Source organism: Vigna unguiculata, chromosome 6, assembly GCF_037176805.1.
Source record: "Vigna unguiculata cultivar grain cowpea cultivar isolate G323 ecotype 2 chromosome 6, ASM3717680v1, whole genome shotgun sequence".
In the NCBI taxonomy this organism is placed as follows: domain Eukaryota; kingdom Viridiplantae; phylum Streptophyta; class Magnoliopsida; order Fabales; family Fabaceae; genus Vigna; species Vigna unguiculata.
Genome location: NC_140797.1, coordinates 44,937,391 through 44,956,227, shown reverse-complemented (window position 1 = coordinate 44,956,227; position 18,837 = coordinate 44,937,391). Strand labels below are relative to the sequence as shown.

Here is an 18,837-nt window from a genome sequence, read left to right as displayed (position 1 = left end):
TTTGAAAATAACTAGTTTCACAGCATACCTTATTTCATGCGGCATTTTAGTCCATATCCATGAATAATAATCATCATAAACTTGACAAAAAAAGTGCCATATTTATGGCCTAACTATGATTTTTATTTATTTTTTATTACAAAAGGTGATTAGTTTTGAAAAAAATACCAAAGTACAATTAACACTGTTACGAAAAACTATAGAGTAATTTGTGAACTTGTTGTGTCAAGACGATATGACATAATATTTATCAAAGTTGGTGTTTTAAGTCCTAAATTAAATTTGTGATTCTTGAAATATAGTTTTAGTTTATACATTACGCCATTCTAATTTTAATAGAAACAAGTTTTTAAGGATCAATTGTAAATAAAAAGAACAAGAGACAAAAATTAAATATAATAAAAGTTAGGAAAATGTATTTTAACAGGAATCGTGCTAATAGATAACTTAATTTTAAGGATATTTTAATCACTAAAAAATTTACTTTTATACTTATAAAGAGAGATATAGAAAGATAAAATAGTAAATGTAAAATGTATGTAAAAATTTGTTAGGACATCAAAATATTTAGCTGAAAGTATATTTAAGAATTAAAAGAATTACATTAAGATTATTGATATTTATACATGTTATAAACATATTAGTTTTGTCTGTATTATCTTCTGTTGAACATGAAAAATATAATTTTAAATGTCTTTCTAATATATTTTAAAATATTAAAATTAATAGTAATCAATATATTATGGAGATAAATAATACGGAAAAAGAAAAAAAAATTAATTTTAAAATCTTTTAAGTATTTATTTTCAACATCCTTGTGTGACATCATAAAACCTCAACATTATTATAATAAATTATATATGTTAGATTTACCCGGCATGTTCAACATACTTTTATAACATCATTTTTTAATCTATAATCTTTTTGTGCGTTTTTTTTTGGATCTATTAATATACCTTATTAGAGATGGCAAATAAACTCGTCCCCGTGGGTATTGTCCGAACCCGTCCCCGTTTTGACGGGGAATCTCCGCATTGACTGGGTATGGGTATGGGTATGGGGAATCCCCGATTTTTTCAATTGGGTATGGGTATGGGGATGGGGATGAATATATCCCCGCCATAATACTCGTCCCCGCCATATTTCCATCATCGTTTAAATTATTAAAATATTCACAATTAATTAAGTAACCCTATATATTCTTTTTATTTTTTATTTCTTCTAAATATTTGGTTTGTCATGAAACTCATTCTTATCTCCAATATATTTTTTATCTTATCATAATTTTTATGTAATTATGTTAAAATGATGTATGTCGATTAAAAAAAAATTATGTCTGACATTTGAATATTTCTATTATTTTTTAATATTTTTATTTATTGTATATTTTCCTTTCACATGAGAATGTTTAATACTCTTAATTTAAGTGTTTAATAGCATAAACATTTCATTTACTTGGTAATATAAAAAAATCTTTTCTTATTATTATTAATTTTTATTTCATTTCAATAACTCTTTTATTTCGCTAAAACAATTTTTGTTATTTTTCAACCATTGAGTATATATGTTGATATTTGAAAAGTTTTCTTAGATCTCTAAGATATTTTTCGTCTTATCATACCCTAAATTATACATTTGTTTTTTCTTTGTGCAATTCTTTCCAATAGTCTCCAAATTGTTTATAAGACACACATTTGTTAATTTTTTAATATTTTTATTTTTGTTTATTTTCATCATGTAGAATACTATTTCGATAATTTTTATCTAATTATTTTTTATTTTCTAACTCATTACAATCATACTTTAATTTTTTCACTATAATTGTATAAATAATTTTTGTTTACTACAATATAAAAATTTAATGTAATTGTCATGAATATTTTTTTATCACCATCCAACATATATTGGAGTTTAAAAGATACAATATCTATGATAAAATTTTATTATGTTTATTATTTGTTCTTTGCGTCATTTTTTTTATCAACCATTGAGTATATATGTTGATATTTGAAAAGTTTTCTTGATCTTTAAGATATTTTTCATCTTATCATACCCTTAATTATATATTTGTTTTCTTTTGTGTGATTCCTTCCAATAGTATCCAAATTGTTTATAAGACACACATTTGTTAATTTTTTAATATTTTTTTTTGTTTATTTTCATCATGTAGAATACTATTTCGATAAATTTTATCTAATTATTTTTTATTTTCTAACTCATTACAATCATACTTTAAGTTTTTCACTATAATTGTATAAATAATTTTTATTTACTACAATATAAAAAATTAATGTAATTGTCATGAATATTTTTTATTACCATCCAACATATATTAGAGTTTAAAATATACAAGATCTATGATAAAATTTTATTATGTTTATTATTTGTTCTTTGCGTCATTTCTTTATCAACCATTGAGTATATATGTTGATATTTGAAAAGTTTTCTTAGATCTCTAAAATATTTTTCATCTTATCATACCCTTAATTATATATTTGTTTCTTTTTGTGTGATTACTTCCAATAGTCTCCAAATTGTTTATAAGACACACATTTGATAATTTCTTAATATTTTTATTTTTTGTTTATTTTCATCATGTAGAATACTATTTTGATAAATTTTATCTAATTATTTTTTATTTTTTAACTCATTACAATCATACTTTAATTTTTTCAATATAATTGTATAAATAATTTTTATTTACTATAATATAAAAATTTAATGTAATTGCCATGAATATTTTTTTACCACCATCCAACATATATTGTGGTTCAAAAGATAATGTTAAAATTTAATTATTATGTTTATTATTTGTTCTTTGCATCATTTTGATCAACTAATGTATTATAACTTTTATTAGTGTATAAAATATAGATTTATTATAATTTAAAAAATTGAAGTAAACAAACATTTAAAATATATTTTAATTTAAATATTTTTTTCCTTTTATATTTTTTTAAAAATATTTTTTCCTTTTATAGTTTTTTTAAAAAAATATTTTTAAAGTTTATCAACTAGGTTTCATTAATGTTTGCAAATTTAATAAATGTTTGTGTTCTCATTAAATTTTATTTGGTATTCTAATCTAAAATGTAAACAATTATAATTTATTTCAAAGTATTTGATATCAAAGAAACAACTATACTCCTAATATTGAATATTTGATAATATTATGTTTCCTTTACCGTAATTTTTATTATTTTATAAAAATTAGTTAAAATTAATATTAAAGTAGTAAGTAAACGGGTACGGGTATGGGTACGAGATTATACCCGTTATCCGGTGGGGATGGGGATGGGACAAAAGTTTGATATCCGTTGGGTTTGGGTATGGGGATGGGGATGAATTTTTTTTACGGAGATGGGTATGGGATAGTGAAACCCGTCCCCGCCCCACCCCGTTGCCATCCCTATACCTTATTGTGTTTTTTTTTGGGATCAATTAATATACCTTATTGTGTAACTGATAAAATATGTGTATTATGTAACACAACAAGTGAAAGAAAATTAATAAGAAACTTTCAATAATAGATAGACTTTGCTGTTAATAAATATAGTTCAACACTTACATGAGACTTAGTTTGCATCTTTTAAGGAAAATATTAATATTAAGTGAAAATTGTGAAGTTCATATAACTCCCCTCTAATCCAAAATTATTTGCATCACACTTGAGTTAGAAACTCACAATTAACACCTATGAGTAAATTCGACAACCTTGTGGTGAATTTAGTTAAAAAAATGTATACAAAATGCTATGAAAAATATTATTTCACTTTTTCCAAATATGTCGCTTTTCTCCTTGATTATAAATTCAAAAAAATAAAAATAAAAAAGTTAAATAGGAGTAAACAAGTCTCAAATATACCTACCGTTAAGTTTTTCAAGTAACATGTTACATTTAGGTAACAGTTAAGTGTCACCGAAAATTAATTTATGCAAATATTTAGGGCATAATAAAAAAGAATAGCAAGTGACTTGTTATATTTACCACATAATTTTATAAAGTGTTGGTTATACAATTTTTGTATTCAAGCAATCCTCAATCAAGACTTGTCCTTTAAAAAAGGAGATAATTATTGATTATCCAACTTTTAAATTTCTTAACAGCGATGTTTTATTTATCATTGAATATTTTTTATTTTTTTTAAGAAAAAGTGTTTTTTGCTAAATTCCCCTGAATTTAAAAAATTCCAACAAGTCTTCAAAATTTTAGGGCGTTATTGATGAAATCAAATTTCAAATATTTTCATATATATACAGAGAGAGATACAGAACCTCGTTAGTTTGTTACTGTTTGCATTGCATCGAGTTGAAGCCCTTTGAGAAGAGAGAGAGAGAGAGTGAAGATTTCAAATAGAAGAGCCGAGTGCTCGTAGAAGAGCACATACAATGGAAGTTCCGAAAGATCAAATCGCCACTCTTCTGGAAAATGGCCTCTACAACTCCGCTCAGATGCTCGTAATCTTTATTCTTTTGTTCTTGTGCTTCCAATTCGTATTTGAAATTTTGATTCCGCACAAAAAATGGTTGTTTTTTATTTATTTATGAGTTTGAGCTCTAATCTGAAGTCTCTGTGATGAACAGGGTTGTTTTCTTGTTTCTTCTCCTGCTGCAAATGCTGAATCTGCCCCACACCTCAAAACTGAGAGCTTGGTCTCTGCAATTTTTCATTTTAAAAGAAAAATAATTATCTTGTTTTGTAATTTTTAATCTTTGAGGAGCTCGTTGAAGCTTGTAGTTTGGTTTTTTTAATTTTTAATTTATTAATTTGTTCAGGTGCTACTTGGTGATTCTTTCTTTCGTGAAAGGGAGTATCGTAGAGCCATTGTAAGAGACTGTGCTAACTCTTTCTCCGTTATGCTTATGCAGTTGAAAACAATTACTTATTTGTGATTCTGTTATTTCAAAATTTTTGTTTAATGGGTACTTCAAAAGTTGTTTTTTTGGGGGGAGAGGTGATGTCTCTCTCATTTTTTTTTTTAATGTCTTTTGTTGATGGACAGCACACCTATAAACAAGCATTGCAATACTACAAGATGATTCCAAAACAGAGCATGACTTCTCGAGGTTCATTGTCGTCGAACCGATCTTCGTCTCCAAATTCTTGCAATGGATCAGTAATCAATGAGAATGAGGTAAATTGGTGTTAGTGTTTCTTTGGTCCATGATGGCTGGGGTTGATTTGATGTGCTTTTAATTTGTAAGGTTTTGCAAGTCCAGGTTTTTATAGTGTTTTTCTCTTTTATCTCTTTAACAGGTGAAGTTCAAAATTGCATCATCTCACTGTTTTCTGAATGAGAATAAAGCAGCTCTAGTTGAGGTTTGTTTGTTCTATTCTCTTCTTTCCACAGAACAGACTCATAAGAGTGCATGTTCGTTGATGTTTTTCTTTTTAATTAAAAAAATTCGTGTTGGTGTAAACTGGAAGATTACCAATTCTCTATTTATGGAGGGATTAACAATGGAAACAACTAGCCTTTAATGGCTACTTTGTGCATATTTTGTCAGACAAGGATGTGAAGTTTTTTTAATGAGAAACAAATGTCATGAAATTTTGTGTTACATTCTTGATTTGTTTTCAGTTTTTCATTCCTTATGAGTTATCTATGCCACTTTCTCATTACAGATGGAAGGAATTCCCAACAAAGCTAGAAATTTGGCAATGAATTTGTTATTAGGGAAACTATATCGAGTTTCTAGGCATAGCCGAGCTGCTGTTGCTATTTACAAAGATTGTATAAGGTTTGTAAATATGTCATACACTGATTACACCTTTTATATGTCACCCATGGGGTTATCTTTGAAAGATATTTATGGATCTATTTATCTGTTTTTATTGATTTGTTGCAACTATATTGCATTTTGACCTTCAGCAGTCAGGCTTGATGTCCACTAGCGTCCCTATGTCTGAACTGATGGCATTTGCTCTTGGCAAACACAATTATGTTGTTCATCTAGCTACATATTTGTTTTTTGTTGTCTTACACACAGTTATTAAATTTTTTATGAAGGTGTTGAAGTAGTCAAGCACTGTATTTTGATATAGGGTGAGAAGGCAAGAAGCTTGCTTTTAGAAGTCCTGTACAGCCGTATAAATAATCTCAATTTATTCTTTTGTGTCTCTTCTTTTATTTTTGGTGGTTTGACTTCTCTTTCTCTGTTCTTCTATTTTTATTTTTATTTCTTTTAATTTTGACTGTTTGTTTTCTCTTTTGGGTAGCATTAAGTGTGTTATGGAGTTATGCAGGTGGCTACTTGCTTTTTAAGCATTGTGCATTTGCATCTTTCATATGATCTATATTTTTACTTATTGATTTGCTACTTGAGTTTAAGATAAAATTCTTTGTTGATGTCTTTTTGCCAGGCATTGCCCTTATATACTTGAGGCCATCACAGCTTTAGCAGAACTGGGATCGACTGCAAAGGATATCATTTCATTGTTTCCTCAGGTTTGTTGATAAAAAGCTGAAAGAATTTTGTTTTTTTTTACTGAAGCCAAATAATAGAGATTCGGCCTTTGATCAACTTTGAGATGATTCTTTGATTTGCAATGGAATTGGGTATCCATTAAATTATGTCTTTTCTTGCTTTTCTCTAGGCAATTGTGTCCTCAGCTATAAGAAGAAACTTTACAAGTAGACTGATGTGTTTTTCTATTTTTGAGGAAGGAGGTTTGGGTATTTATAAGACTCGGCCCTCTGGGATAAAAAAATCACTTCAATGGGTTTTGGTTTCTTTCCTTTTGTTAATTAGATTATTAGGTTGACAGAAGGTGGCACAAACAACTGTTAACCTAAATTTGTTCGTGTACTGTGATCTATTTTTCTGCTATTTGAACATGTGCTTTGACCTCATTGGAATAGTTTATCTGTTTTGTGGCCTGATAACCTTTCTTTATAATGTGATTATTCTATGCATGGAGTTTCTAGAAGTTAAGTAGATAAATTTGCAAATTTACAATTTAATTGTAATTTATCCTCCAAGAATCTAATTGGTGTTCAAAAATTTACCTTCAGACTCCAAATAGAAGTGCTAGGGCTCCATTTGATCATACTGACGCAAGTCGATGGCTTCAAGTAAGTTATACATAGTACTAAAATTCTTGTTTGTTTACAAGCTGTGATGTACTTGCTACCATTTATCACTTCAGCGATTTTTCATTTTAGTTAAGCCTCTGTAAATGCATCATTGTACCTGCACCATGTCTATGTTTCATCAAATCCTTGAGAAGCAATAAAAGAGAACTGCTAGTCTTAAGAACGAATAAATGAATATTTGTATTTACAGATTATTTTTACGGTTTGGTAGTATATCTAGAATATATGAGCTTGTTTTGTTGGTATCCATATATCAATGTAATGATCAGTTGCAATATAAATTCCAGTCATTTCAAATGGAATTTATATACACTTATCAATTGTCTTGCCAGATACTGAGTTTCTTTTGCTAAAGGATGATGTTCTTGGTTTTCTATGCGCGAGAATGATTTCGGAGGAAGGATTATACTTTTTAATTTATATTTTTCTTTCTTACTTAAGTTATTCTTAGTGATGAAACTTATCGTGAGCCCTACCTAACTTCCTTTGGGAAAGTTAGCTCTTAACATGGTTATCAAATTCTCTATAACCTGGTGATCAATAGTCAATTCTGATTTAACTTCCCTACACGTAGCCTGGTTCAGAATAATATCTATTGAGGCGTGAGGATTAGTTAATGAAGCCCAACCTTTTTCTTGATTTGTATAATAAATATTGTCTGTCAATGTACTTTTCATTATCCTGTAAGATACTAACTGTCAGAAAAAGGGTGTATTCTATATCACATGATTTTATTCCCAAAGAAAATGACTATAAATACAGGCATGGGAAAGTTGTAAAATTATATTGTTCTTGATTTTGGTTCAATTTCTTTTAAATTTGGCATCATCTGTCTCATGGATTGTTTTTTGTACATGGCGGGGCTGGCAAACTGTGGGAACTTGCAATTACTGATTAATTTTCCTCTTTCTATTTGCAGCGATATGTTGAAGCTCAATGTTGCATGGCTTCAAATGATTACAAGGGTGAGATATTGTATTTAATAAGGAACCATCTAATTATTTATTGCATGCTTGTGTTGGATGTTTGCAGCTGAAGAATTTCATAAGTCATGTGTTTTATGGGCATAGCCCTGGGGTCAATTTCTGCCACTCAAAATGTACAAAATGATAAATTGTACTGTGAATTATTTATCTAGCTCGCTGCATTAGCTTATTGTCCTCTTTTTCTTTTTTTTTTTGTCAAACTCGGACAAGATTTTGATGATAGCAGATATTTATTTTTTCATTTGCTTGTACTTTGTTGTCTCTGATGTGTGTTTAACACTGACACATCCAGTTTTACTCTGTTTCAAATTTTGGCAGGTGGATTGGAGCTCTTTGCTGATCTTCTACAGCGTTTCCCTAATAATACACACTTACTACTTGAGATGGCAAAGGTTAGGCTTGCTGCAGTGATTTATAACTAGTGCAATGTAACCTTCCAACCATACTGATGTTGCACCTATTTCTAATTTTTTCCTTTGGACTATCAGGAGGAAAGGTTTGCTTTCTGTAGCTAGTATTTTTCTCAATGGATTTAGTTCCTCTAAAGCAAGTAGTTCCCTTTTGTGAGAAAAATAAAATTGCTTAACCCTTAATGAAAATTAAGAGAGCAGATTTTATCAAATCTATTTTTGTTACACTCGTGTATTTAATATCAACTATTAATTTTTTCATTGATGATTAAAATTTCTACTTTTCTCTAAAGTTCTCACTTTAGAGGAGCCAAGTTTGTGAGTGACAATTGATGCAATTTCTGAGTTGACTGCCTGAATTTATTTAATAAGAAATACCTCTGCATGAAGTTTCCTTGAATTGGCCGCTTAATCTCTAAATTCATGTATGTTGTGAATGAAGGTTGAATCTATCATTGGAAAGAATGAAGAGGCCATTATGAATTTTGAAAAGGTAATACAGATCTGTACCTTATTAGGCTAATACATTTATCTATAATTGTACTGTTTACATACTTTCATGCACTTATTGAGCTTATAATTATATTGTTAATGTGGTGATTACAGGCCCGATCAATTGATCCATACATCATAACATATATGGATGAGTATGCAATGCTTCTAAAGCTTAAGTGTGATTATCCAAAGCTGAATAAGTTGGTGCATGATTTATTGAATATTGATCCTGCAAGACCAGAGGTTTTTGTAGCTCTATCTGTTTTATGGGAAAGGAAAGATGAGAAAAAATCATTACAATATGCTGAGCAGGTCTGTATTTTTATTTGATGCAGATTGGACTGCACTTTATCTATTATAAAATTGCTCACAATTGACTAATTATTTTGCAACTAGAGTATTCGGATTGATGAGAGACACATACCAGGATATATAATGAAGGTAATAAATATGGTTTTGTATATGGGGCATGGCCCATGCTACATGGGGGTTTATTTACTGTATATTGTTTGTAGAGAATGATGCATAAGCCTTTCCTTACATGCTGAGATTATTCAGGGAAATTTATTGTTGACTATGAAACGGGCAGAAGCAGCTGTGTCTGCCTTCAGATCAGCTCAAGAATTGAGACCAGATATTCGCTCATATCAAGGTTTTAGTTTTATACTTGGAAAAATATAGTGCTGCGTGAATTGCATCTCTTTCCTGCAGCTCATGTACTCTGCTGTCAATATCTACTTTAAAGTGCTGATGATAGAAAATTTAGAAATTTGTAGGCTTTTGACATGAATCTGAATATTTCAGGTTTGGTTCATACATATTTGGCCCTTTCTAAAATCAAAGAGGCTTTATATGCTTCAAGAGAAGCAATGAAAGCAATGCCTCAGTCAGCTAAGGCTTTAAAGTTAGTAGGTGATGTGCATGCCAGTAATTCTGGTGGCAGAGAAAAGGTAACTTATCAGCTTTTTAAAATTAGTATCCATAGACTACTATCTGTACTTTGATTTCGTATGTGGGAAATATAATGCATTCTTCATACAGGCAAAAAAGTTTTATGAGTCTGCATTAAGACTAGAACCTGGTTACCTTGGAGCTGCACTAGCTTTGGCCGAGCTGCATGTTATCGAGGGCCGAAATGGAGATGCTGTTTCTCTGCTCGAGCGATATCTTAAAGACTGGGCTGACGATTCTCTTCATGTAAAACTTGCACAAGTCTTTGCCGCCACTAACATGCTGCAGGAGGCTTTGTCACATTATCAGGCTGCATTAAGGTTGATGTCGTATTTCAAAAGTATCTTTCAAGGTGTTATTGAAAAATTTGATTTGGCATCCACCGGATTAAATTAGCTTAACTCGAGTCTGGACCCTACATCCTAAAATATCCTAACAATTGAGGGGTGACTACAAGAGCACATGCTATGTTTTTAGTTAATATACTTCAACTATGATTTTTCTTAGTGTAACAATTTGGTAGTATAATAAACATTTCCTCCCCACTGTTTCATGTTGTAAGTTCGTTGCAGTTAACAACTGATCCTATCCTTACTGCTGAAGATCTTCATGTGCTGCATGCTAGTTCTTGATGTCTTTACTATACTCCTAACATTTTGCATAAATGGCAGGTTAAACACCCAGAATGAAGCAGCAAAACGGGGTTTAGAGCGTTTAGAGAAGCAAATGAAGGTTTGTTCTTATTATTTATTATTTAACATGTGTGTTTTTCTAAATAAGTCTGATACTTGATTGATTATATATTTCTAAAGTCTCAACTGATTAAACTCATTGGTCACTCTTTAGATTATGTTATCTGGAATAGATGCATGGTCTAGTAAAAAATTATAATTTAATTGATGAGGATGATATTAGATAGAGTTGAAAAGTTGAGCAAAGATAATTGCATCATTTGTAGGGGGTGGATCCTGATGCACCTGAAGAAGATGAAGACAATGATGTTGAAGATGCTGACGGAGATCAAGACGAGACTGAACTTCTTTGAATATCAGTGTACCTAGGAAGTCTTTGATGATGATGATGACGATGAGGAAACTACCCTGGAAATAGTTTAATGTTGAGATGACATTAACAGTAGGGCGAGAGTTACCCCTGGTGGCGTACAATTACAAGCTTGGCTTCGGTTTGCCTTAACTACTGCAAGTGTTTGCATCAGAAAACAAAGCATTTCATACTGTTGCATCTCGTACCCTAAGGCTGTATAAATATGGAATATATGGATTAGATGGTGAAATTTCATGTCCAGGATGATCGGACATTGGCTAAGTGGCTGAGTTCCATTTTGTGAGGCCAAAGATGTCTCAGCTGGAAGCTTGCCTTATGTCCGCTGTAAAATTTATTTTCTTTTTAATGTTTGTAAAAGCTATGATATATTTGTTAAAAAGTTAGTCAAGTGAAAACTGTAGACAGTCAACTTTCACTTTCTGTAACCCTGTAAAACAACTGTTCATTTTAATTGTTTTGATCACAAGTCAAAAGGTGAAGTTCCATGTAAGCTTTTTCTCTTTATTCTTTATTGTCTAGTTAGGTAAAAGAATAAAATGTGCTACAATTCAAATGAGTGACAACAGAAGTTAGGTTTTATCATTGCTAGACATTTTAAAAGGGGTTGTTTAAATCTCTCTGACCTCAAATTTATGTGCATGTGGGTTCCTTTCATCATTTGATATCTTTTCTACATTTACAACTCTAAATACTCATTACTTCCAGAATGATTCCAATTGCTTGTTTTTATGTAATTTGGTCTGGAGTTGCTTTTGGAATCAACTTTTATGCTGGGCAATATGTTTAATGTTATTCTTTTGACATGATTTAGATTTACGGTTATATGCAATTTCGAACATTATTCAACAATATATTCTAATTTTGAAATGCTTTAACTTAAAAATATAAATTTTCATTTAGTTGATACAAAATAAAAAGTTAGTTACGTATTTCATTTATCGCTTTTCTTTGGTCACCACCCTTGTGGATTGGTCATTTCACTTTTTTTCTAACTATTCTGATAATCTTTTGAATTTTAATTTTTAATGAATTGTTCAAGTAAATAGAGTTTCATGAAAAAGAAAAAGAAAATGGAAAAACTTAATCATGCATGCACTGCTTAATGATTAGTTATTAGTACTTTCAAGTTGAATTGAATAGAATATGTGGAAAGAAACAAACAATCCAATCCAGATAGTGATATTTATAATTGACTCACATTCATGTCTTACAGTGTCATTGGTTCATTCTTTTTGTTTTCTATTCATAATGAACAAAACTTGATATTGTACAAACTACCTATACCTTCATTACCGCATCAATTCCAATAGATTTATTTTTGTTCAATCTAAAATTTAAATACAATGATAATTTATTTATCTTCTAACTATTAGTCCTTAAAATGCTACTAGTCACATTTTTATGCTAATTTAAAATTTTATTTAACTTGATCAGTTAAAAATTCACTTTAATTTGTTATTTAGAACATTACAAGAAAAATAACAGCTTATTTAATTATCATTTATTTGACCACGTTTTGATTATACTAGGACTAATGAACTCTTTATCAAGAACGGTGAAGCTCAGTGGTTAAAAAACATGAATACAGAACCAATTTCCTCAGCCAAAAGGGAAGTTCTATGAATTGTGCTTCTTTCTCTCTGTAGGTCTTCAAAACCATTATCCAATTGCACTTCCCTTGATAGATTGTGTCCACATAACATAGAAGCATTGTCTCATCATTTGTGCTGAAGTTGATAGGCATGACATCATTTGACTTTGCAAAGCATTACACGTGAAAAGGTTTCCTAGGAGTAGGGGCTCGATTCTCTATTGATTGAAGTCTCTGTTTGAGATGGAAAACTTCAACCTATGCATACAATAAGTATGGTGAGAACATGAAAATCACTAGTGAAAATATATGCAAGACTTTTATGGCACAGAAACTCCATCACAAACAGAAACAGAACCTCAATTTGAACATCATAATTGGACATACAAAACAAAAACTATATGGTTTACCAAAACATACAACAAAGACTTAAGCTTCGTAATCAATCCTAGGATATACCTGTAATTGGAATGCCCTGGCTCTTTCTGCTGCAAGAACCCCTCTGGTTGAGTGCAATTCCTACTAAAAGGATTTTACTAAGTCAACAAAAATTTTATAAAGATATGCAATGCAAGTACCTCCATCAAATGAAAGGGTTTATATACCTTTTGAGTGTCATCCAAAACAGCCTTGAGGAAAGCCACATCATGCTCAAGCCTTACATTGTCAGCATGGACCAAGTTTGAAAGGTTGGTAGCTTCTTCTTGAGATAACTCTGCACTCACCAGTTTCTCTCTCAGTAACTCCATCTCCTTCAGTGTGTCAGATAATTTTTTCTCCATCTCTTGCCGGCTTTTAAAGGCAGATGCTAAGCTTTTCTCCGCAGCTTCTCTGCTTGCTAATGCAGCTGACAATTGCCCCTCCAGAAGGCCAAATTTTCTCATCAGGGAAGCCACTTTAGTTTCATGATAATGATGGATGCTTGAAGCAGCAGACAGTGATCCTGATTTACCATTCTCTGGGAATGACACATCATCACTTTCTAGCAAAGGGTTTTCAAAACCGAGGTTTTGTTGATTTGAATTTCCAGATACTGAGACCTGTTGTTCCTCCATGTTGGTCTTGGAGCCACTTGATCTCATTTGATTACCAGGGTCATCTTCTGAATGCTTGATCCTTACATCTGGATTGTATTCTTCATGATGATCAAATTGCCTGCGAAGGGAGGTCTTGGTACGGAGGGAATTGGAATCTTGTTCAAGAAGGGTTTCAGACAGAGATTTCCTTTCAGAACCGTGTTCAATTGCAGATGCAAGATTTTGTCGCACGACAGAGTCAATCAAATGTTGGGAAGAGTCCTTTTTAAGTTGAGAAGCCAATCCAGCAGATAATGAATGTTTTTCAAGTAATAAAGATCTTTGACCTTTGGTTGAAGTTGGTCGCTTTCTTGATTCATTTTTTTCTGTAATCAACACTTCCACCTAATACAATCAAGAAAAAGGTTAAAGGTAGCATAAGAATTAACTCATACAACAACTTTATGCATTTAAGTCAAACCTGATTTGATGGCTCCTTTTTGGATCCCCCAAATGCAACAAGGAAGTCTTTATCCTTGTGTTGCACGAGTACAAGGCTAAAACCCTGCTATCATAGCAGATATCAAAAAACATGCTTGTTAAATACTGTATAAAGTCAAGCATACAAAACTAAAGTATAGCCAAAGATTTTATCATAATCGTCAAATGATTAAAAACATTAATGTCAATAAATGCACAGTGAGCTAACGGTACGAGGTAGCAGCAGATGAATGACAAGCAAACCAGGCAGGAAAAAAAAAATAAATAAAAATTAACCTTGTTGGTCGTAATAGAAGATGGAGGTGACCCAATTGCCACAGACCATTCACTTTTTACAACATCATATACCAAAGTCTCCCCGTGTCCTGAAATATACAAAGAACATTAGAAATTTAAGAAGGAAGAGAAGAAGATATTTGCAGAGACCAAATCTCAAATTCTCGTGCTCTTATTATGAACAGATGAAATGATGACTGGTAAGAAAGATAATAGGAATAAAACCAATGCAACATAGTAACCAAGAACTAAATCAGTAAAATTCATGCATAAATTACTTTTTTTGATGCTGCAGTGTAAAAAGTTAAGTTCAGAAGATATAAATAAATAGTATGCACAAATAAATGCTTCCTCCATTAAAAAGCATACGTTTTTTCTTGCTTCCACCCCCTGTAATATACCATTTCGTGCCACATAACACACCACAGCAACCAGCCCTTGGAGATGGATGGAAACCACGTATTTTTATTCTTGACCATGCCATCTGAAAGAACATATATTTCCATTGATTACACAATGAATGAGCATTTAGTCTTCATCTTGAGGAATAAAAAAGTTTCACTAAATATAGAGAGAGAGCTCACTGTTTCAAAGTCAAGTGAATACAAGTCATTCAAGGTCCTGGATTTTGATGCTCCTCCAAATATAAATAGAATTTTACCATCATAAAGAGCTGCCACATGGTTGAATCTTGGACAAGGTGCTGCTCCCCTGTATGTGATATAACAGCATTACTTATCAAAAGCAACTAGACATTTAAATCAAGTCCTTATCAGCAGATAGTTACATGAAATTCGAAACTTTAGTTTTTGAACTTAACAAAAAACTAAAATCAATCATAACAAAGTATAAACACAATTACGTGTAGTGAAGTGGAAGCCATGTCAAGGACTTGAGATCAAACATATGTAGATCATTCAGTTTCCTCCTTTTGGCATCTTCTCCTCCAAACATTATTAAAACAGAGTTGGCCATCACAACCGTGTGGCCGCTGCGAGCAACCTGCCAAGAACAAAACATTGGTCAGTACTGCCTAAAGAGATTCAAATAGAAGAAACTATATTATGAGACATTAGATCAGGCAATGTTTCATTTTCTCACTATAGAATTAGTTCCTACTTCTTAGATTATTTGTGTGCAACTGTTTCAGATCATGTCTTCCAGACAATTTGATGAAGACTTGCTTCAGTTAAATGAGAGGGATAAAATAGAGGTATGTATGTTGAAAACTGCAATTCAACTACACCACAGATTCAAAATTTACTTGAATGAATGCAACAAATACAAAGAGACAATTTCTTAATTATTTTATTTATATGTAAATTCTTTATTGAACCTAGACAGAGTAATACATATTATAATGATTACCATGATTTATGATTTACTAAGTGATATGATTGGGCAAGATACGAAAATTGCAATCCAGTAGCATATGCCCTAACATTTCAATTCCTCATATTGCAGTTTTATCATAAGAAAATTGATTACCGGTATGTCTCCCTTTGCTTCCATGAGGGACCAGCACTCTGTCTCTGTATCAAACACCCATACTAAAAAAAACCAGAATGACAATTAGAACAGTTTTGCTCATGAACGAGGACAAAGCTATTACATATGTGAAGAAGAGGGTGAACCAGAAATTTTGTCACTTGCTGGGTCTGTTTTCCCTCCAATTAGGAGTGCTTTTTTCCCCCAAGAAACCTGGTCAAATTATCATCATCAAACACAATAAAATTAAGACCGTAATAAATGTAGTTGCAACCATAGATTAAAGTAAGCATTCAGCGAATATGTTGTAAAAAGCATAGATTAAAGTACCAAACAATGCCCCTTGCAAGCAGGAATCTTTAGAGGAAGACTGCTAGGCGATAAGTAAAGCTTAGAGGACGCCATGGTCCACAAAAATCTGTCAAAATTTAGCACCTGGTAATAACAATGAATTGTATCCAGATCTCAGTTTGTGTAATGAAGAATCAAATAATCATCTAATGTTAACATCGATGCTCATATGATAGGAACAATGTCCCCAGTACCCTTACCTGCACATCGTCTAACAATCCATTCCCTGATTCACCACCAACCACTACCATCTTATTCTGAACTACAGCTGCAGCATGCTATTCACAAAGAATAATAGTCAAATCTTAACCAAAACTGCACACAAGTCATGACATAAGACTTCCAGAAAATGACCAGGACCAAACATTAAAAATAATAAGAATCATAAAAATTACATACATAAGATCTAGGAGTGGGTTTTTCCCCTGCAATTGACAACACCATCCAGTTCTCTGAACTCCCTGATGTACTAGTATGCATCTCAGCTGTAGCAGACAAAAACTGGCTGTCAATTTCCTCAGAATGACCACTTGTCCTTGCAGCTCCTTCTCCCTATAAGAAGCTTTATCAGTGGAAAACCCTCATTGTTACAAATTCAACCCCACATAGGGAATGAAGCTGGAAAAATGACATTGGAGTTTACATTTCGTTTCTGGTGATGCCTGATGGGGCTTCTAGTTCCCTGGGGAGTGTCAGAAAGCTGGACCTTCAATCGACTGAGACAACACAACAATAACAAAATCAGTTTTGAAAGAGTTTATTTTCAATTTATTTGAACTCATTCTATGACATAAACTCTTGAATATAACCTTTGAAACAAATATGAAAATGGTTTAACCTTACTCTCTCTTTGATTAGAGAAACAACCTTAGATAGACTCTATTCAATAAACACTTAATTAAGTTGTTTCCCCAAATATACCCTTACCCTTGAAGAACTAGTGCTACCTCACCACCTACCGGTGCATGAAAAGAAATTAATTTCAAATTAGAAAGAGGAAAAGGTAAAAGAAATATTTTCACCTGCCAAGTTTCATATGCCTTCGAGAGAAGCCGAACATTTTGTTCTTCAAAGCTCAAAGCAGTGCTGAAATCTGAGTGAAGCAAGAAACAAGTTGAAAAGAGCACTAAAACTCCAAAAAGGGTGACCACGTTATCCTCAAAGTCAAACAAAGAGTTTCCCTAACTAGAATGCAAATCAAGATCGCTCCTTTTCACTTGCCCATTAGAAAACTTTCAAAGTCCAAACTCACAATGGCAAATCAAAGAAAACAATAACACAACAATCCTCACCGACAGGGTGAAAACAAAGTCCAAACCACACGTATATAGTGTTAGTGCTGTGAATGAAGAAAATCTCACAACAACATCAAACTGAAAATGGGGAAGAGGTGAAAACCATGAAAGAGAGATGATATACATTATACATTGAATATTGTCAATTCTTCTTCCATCCAAGTTTTACATCCATCTTAGTCAGATAAATATTCATGTTTGATAATTTAAAAAATAAATACGCTTATTAAAATGTGTACAAATGGGTTTTCATATGATTTTCCAGAGAAGAAGATTCTTTATTTTATTTTTTTTAAATAGTGCTGCTGCTCGGAAAGAATCTTATGCATAAAAAATGTAACTTTTTTGTTTAATGTTTTTAATCAGTAGAAAATTACATATCTTTATACAGTTCAAGTGACATGGAGTGATGATTAGAAATAAATCATTTACTGTATTGAAAATCAAATGCTTGGGATATTTATTTGTTAAGTAATTAGAAAAAAATTGTGGAGTGAATAAAAACAGAAAGAGATAGGGTGGGTCCAGTGTGCATCAGTGATTGTTGACTGCATGCATGCATAGGTGTGTTTCTGGTCACTTGTGTGAGAGAAAAATGAGGTAAAAGATGGCATTTATGACACACCACGTGTGTACCCTGTGGGTAAGGGTAGTGACCCTAAGTTAAGAGACAGTCACAAACCCAAATGAAGCGTTGTCTTGTCTTTGAGATTGTGGTTCATCATCATCATCATCAATCACTTTTCCTCCTTCTTCTTCTCCACTTTAATCTGATTCATGTTATTTTCTATGTCCAGGATCACCAACAGCACAAAAGTGGTTTCTTATTTGTGACATTTAATTTTTGTTCATCTTCTATGATTGGACTTGTCTTTGTAAGAAAACAAAACAGTTTTGGCGTTACTATAAATTGATACAATTGGGATATTAGCCTTATAATATAATAATACTATTTAAAAAATTGAAACAAACTTTTTATAAATTTAACTTTTTTCTTCATTAATTACTTAATGTACAAATTAAGAACAATTTTTCTAAAGTTATATAGCAAAGATTCTACCAGGTAACTAATATACAGTTAGTTTTAATGTAAAGAAGTTAACTTTAATTTTAGTTTTGGTTTTATCTTAACTGAGAATTTCATCCAAAAGTTAAAAGTTCATAATACTTGTCAAGTTTTAGAGAAATGTTATTTAATATTTTACCATTTTACTACAATATTTTTAAAACATTTCACATTTTATTAAAATATAATCCATAATTCTTTATTTTAAAGATTGAATATATATATTCAATACATTACTAAATATTTAAA

At 31.5% G+C, this 18,837-nt stretch overlaps 2 protein-coding genes across 4 annotated transcripts; one reads left to right on the top strand and one right to left on the bottom strand.

Moving 5' to 3' along the window:
- The first annotated feature begins 4,273 nt into the window (after positions 1-4,273).
- APC7 (tetratricopeptide repeat (TPR)-containing protein) lies at positions 4,274-11,494 on the top strand. The gene is made up of 18 exons (XM_028077922.2): positions 4,274-4,458; positions 4,585-4,653; positions 4,777-4,827; positions 5,004-5,135; positions 5,258-5,320; positions 5,627-5,742; positions 6,365-6,449; positions 7,017-7,076; positions 8,017-8,062; positions 8,402-8,475; positions 8,936-8,986; positions 9,100-9,300; positions 9,385-9,429; positions 9,547-9,640; positions 9,793-9,938; positions 10,030-10,259; positions 10,611-10,671; positions 10,898-11,494. The coding sequence occupies exons 1-18, from the start codon at positions 4,390-4,392 to the stop codon at positions 10,982-10,984; spliced, it is 1,680 nt and encodes a 559-aa protein (XP_027933723.1). The 5' UTR covers positions 4,274-4,389; the 3' UTR covers positions 10,985-11,494.
- A 977-nt stretch (positions 11,495-12,471) lies between these two features.
- Positions 12,472-17,736, bottom strand: LOC114189077 (uncharacterized). 3 transcript variants are annotated; one of them, XM_085674256.1, is made up of 16 exons: positions 17,647-17,736; positions 17,250-17,320; positions 16,871-16,943; positions 16,627-16,789; positions 16,428-16,505; positions 16,207-16,311; positions 16,023-16,089; positions 15,877-15,938; positions 15,251-15,390; positions 14,973-15,099; positions 14,758-14,872; positions 14,389-14,477; positions 14,093-14,176; positions 13,201-14,016; positions 13,055-13,114; positions 12,472-12,853 (listed from the first exon to the last, which is right to left on the bottom strand). In XM_085674256.1, exons 4-16 carry the CDS (start codon positions 16,705-16,707, stop codon positions 12,773-12,775), a joined length of 1,905 nt encoding a protein of 634 aa, XP_085530382.1. In that variant the 5' UTR covers positions 16,708-16,789; positions 16,871-16,943; positions 17,250-17,320; positions 17,647-17,736; the 3' UTR covers positions 12,472-12,772. The 3 variants fall into 3 exon arrangements, 2 of the variants coding, with proteins under 2 accessions (XP_085530382.1, XP_027933586.1); XR_003605549.2 differs by lacking the exon at positions 17,647-17,736 and having other exon boundaries at positions 13,055-13,117; positions 16,627-16,779; positions 17,250-17,640; XM_028077785.2 differs by lacking the exon at positions 17,647-17,736 and having other exon boundaries at positions 16,627-16,779; positions 17,250-17,640.
- Positions 17,737-18,837: the final 1,101 nt, after the last annotated feature.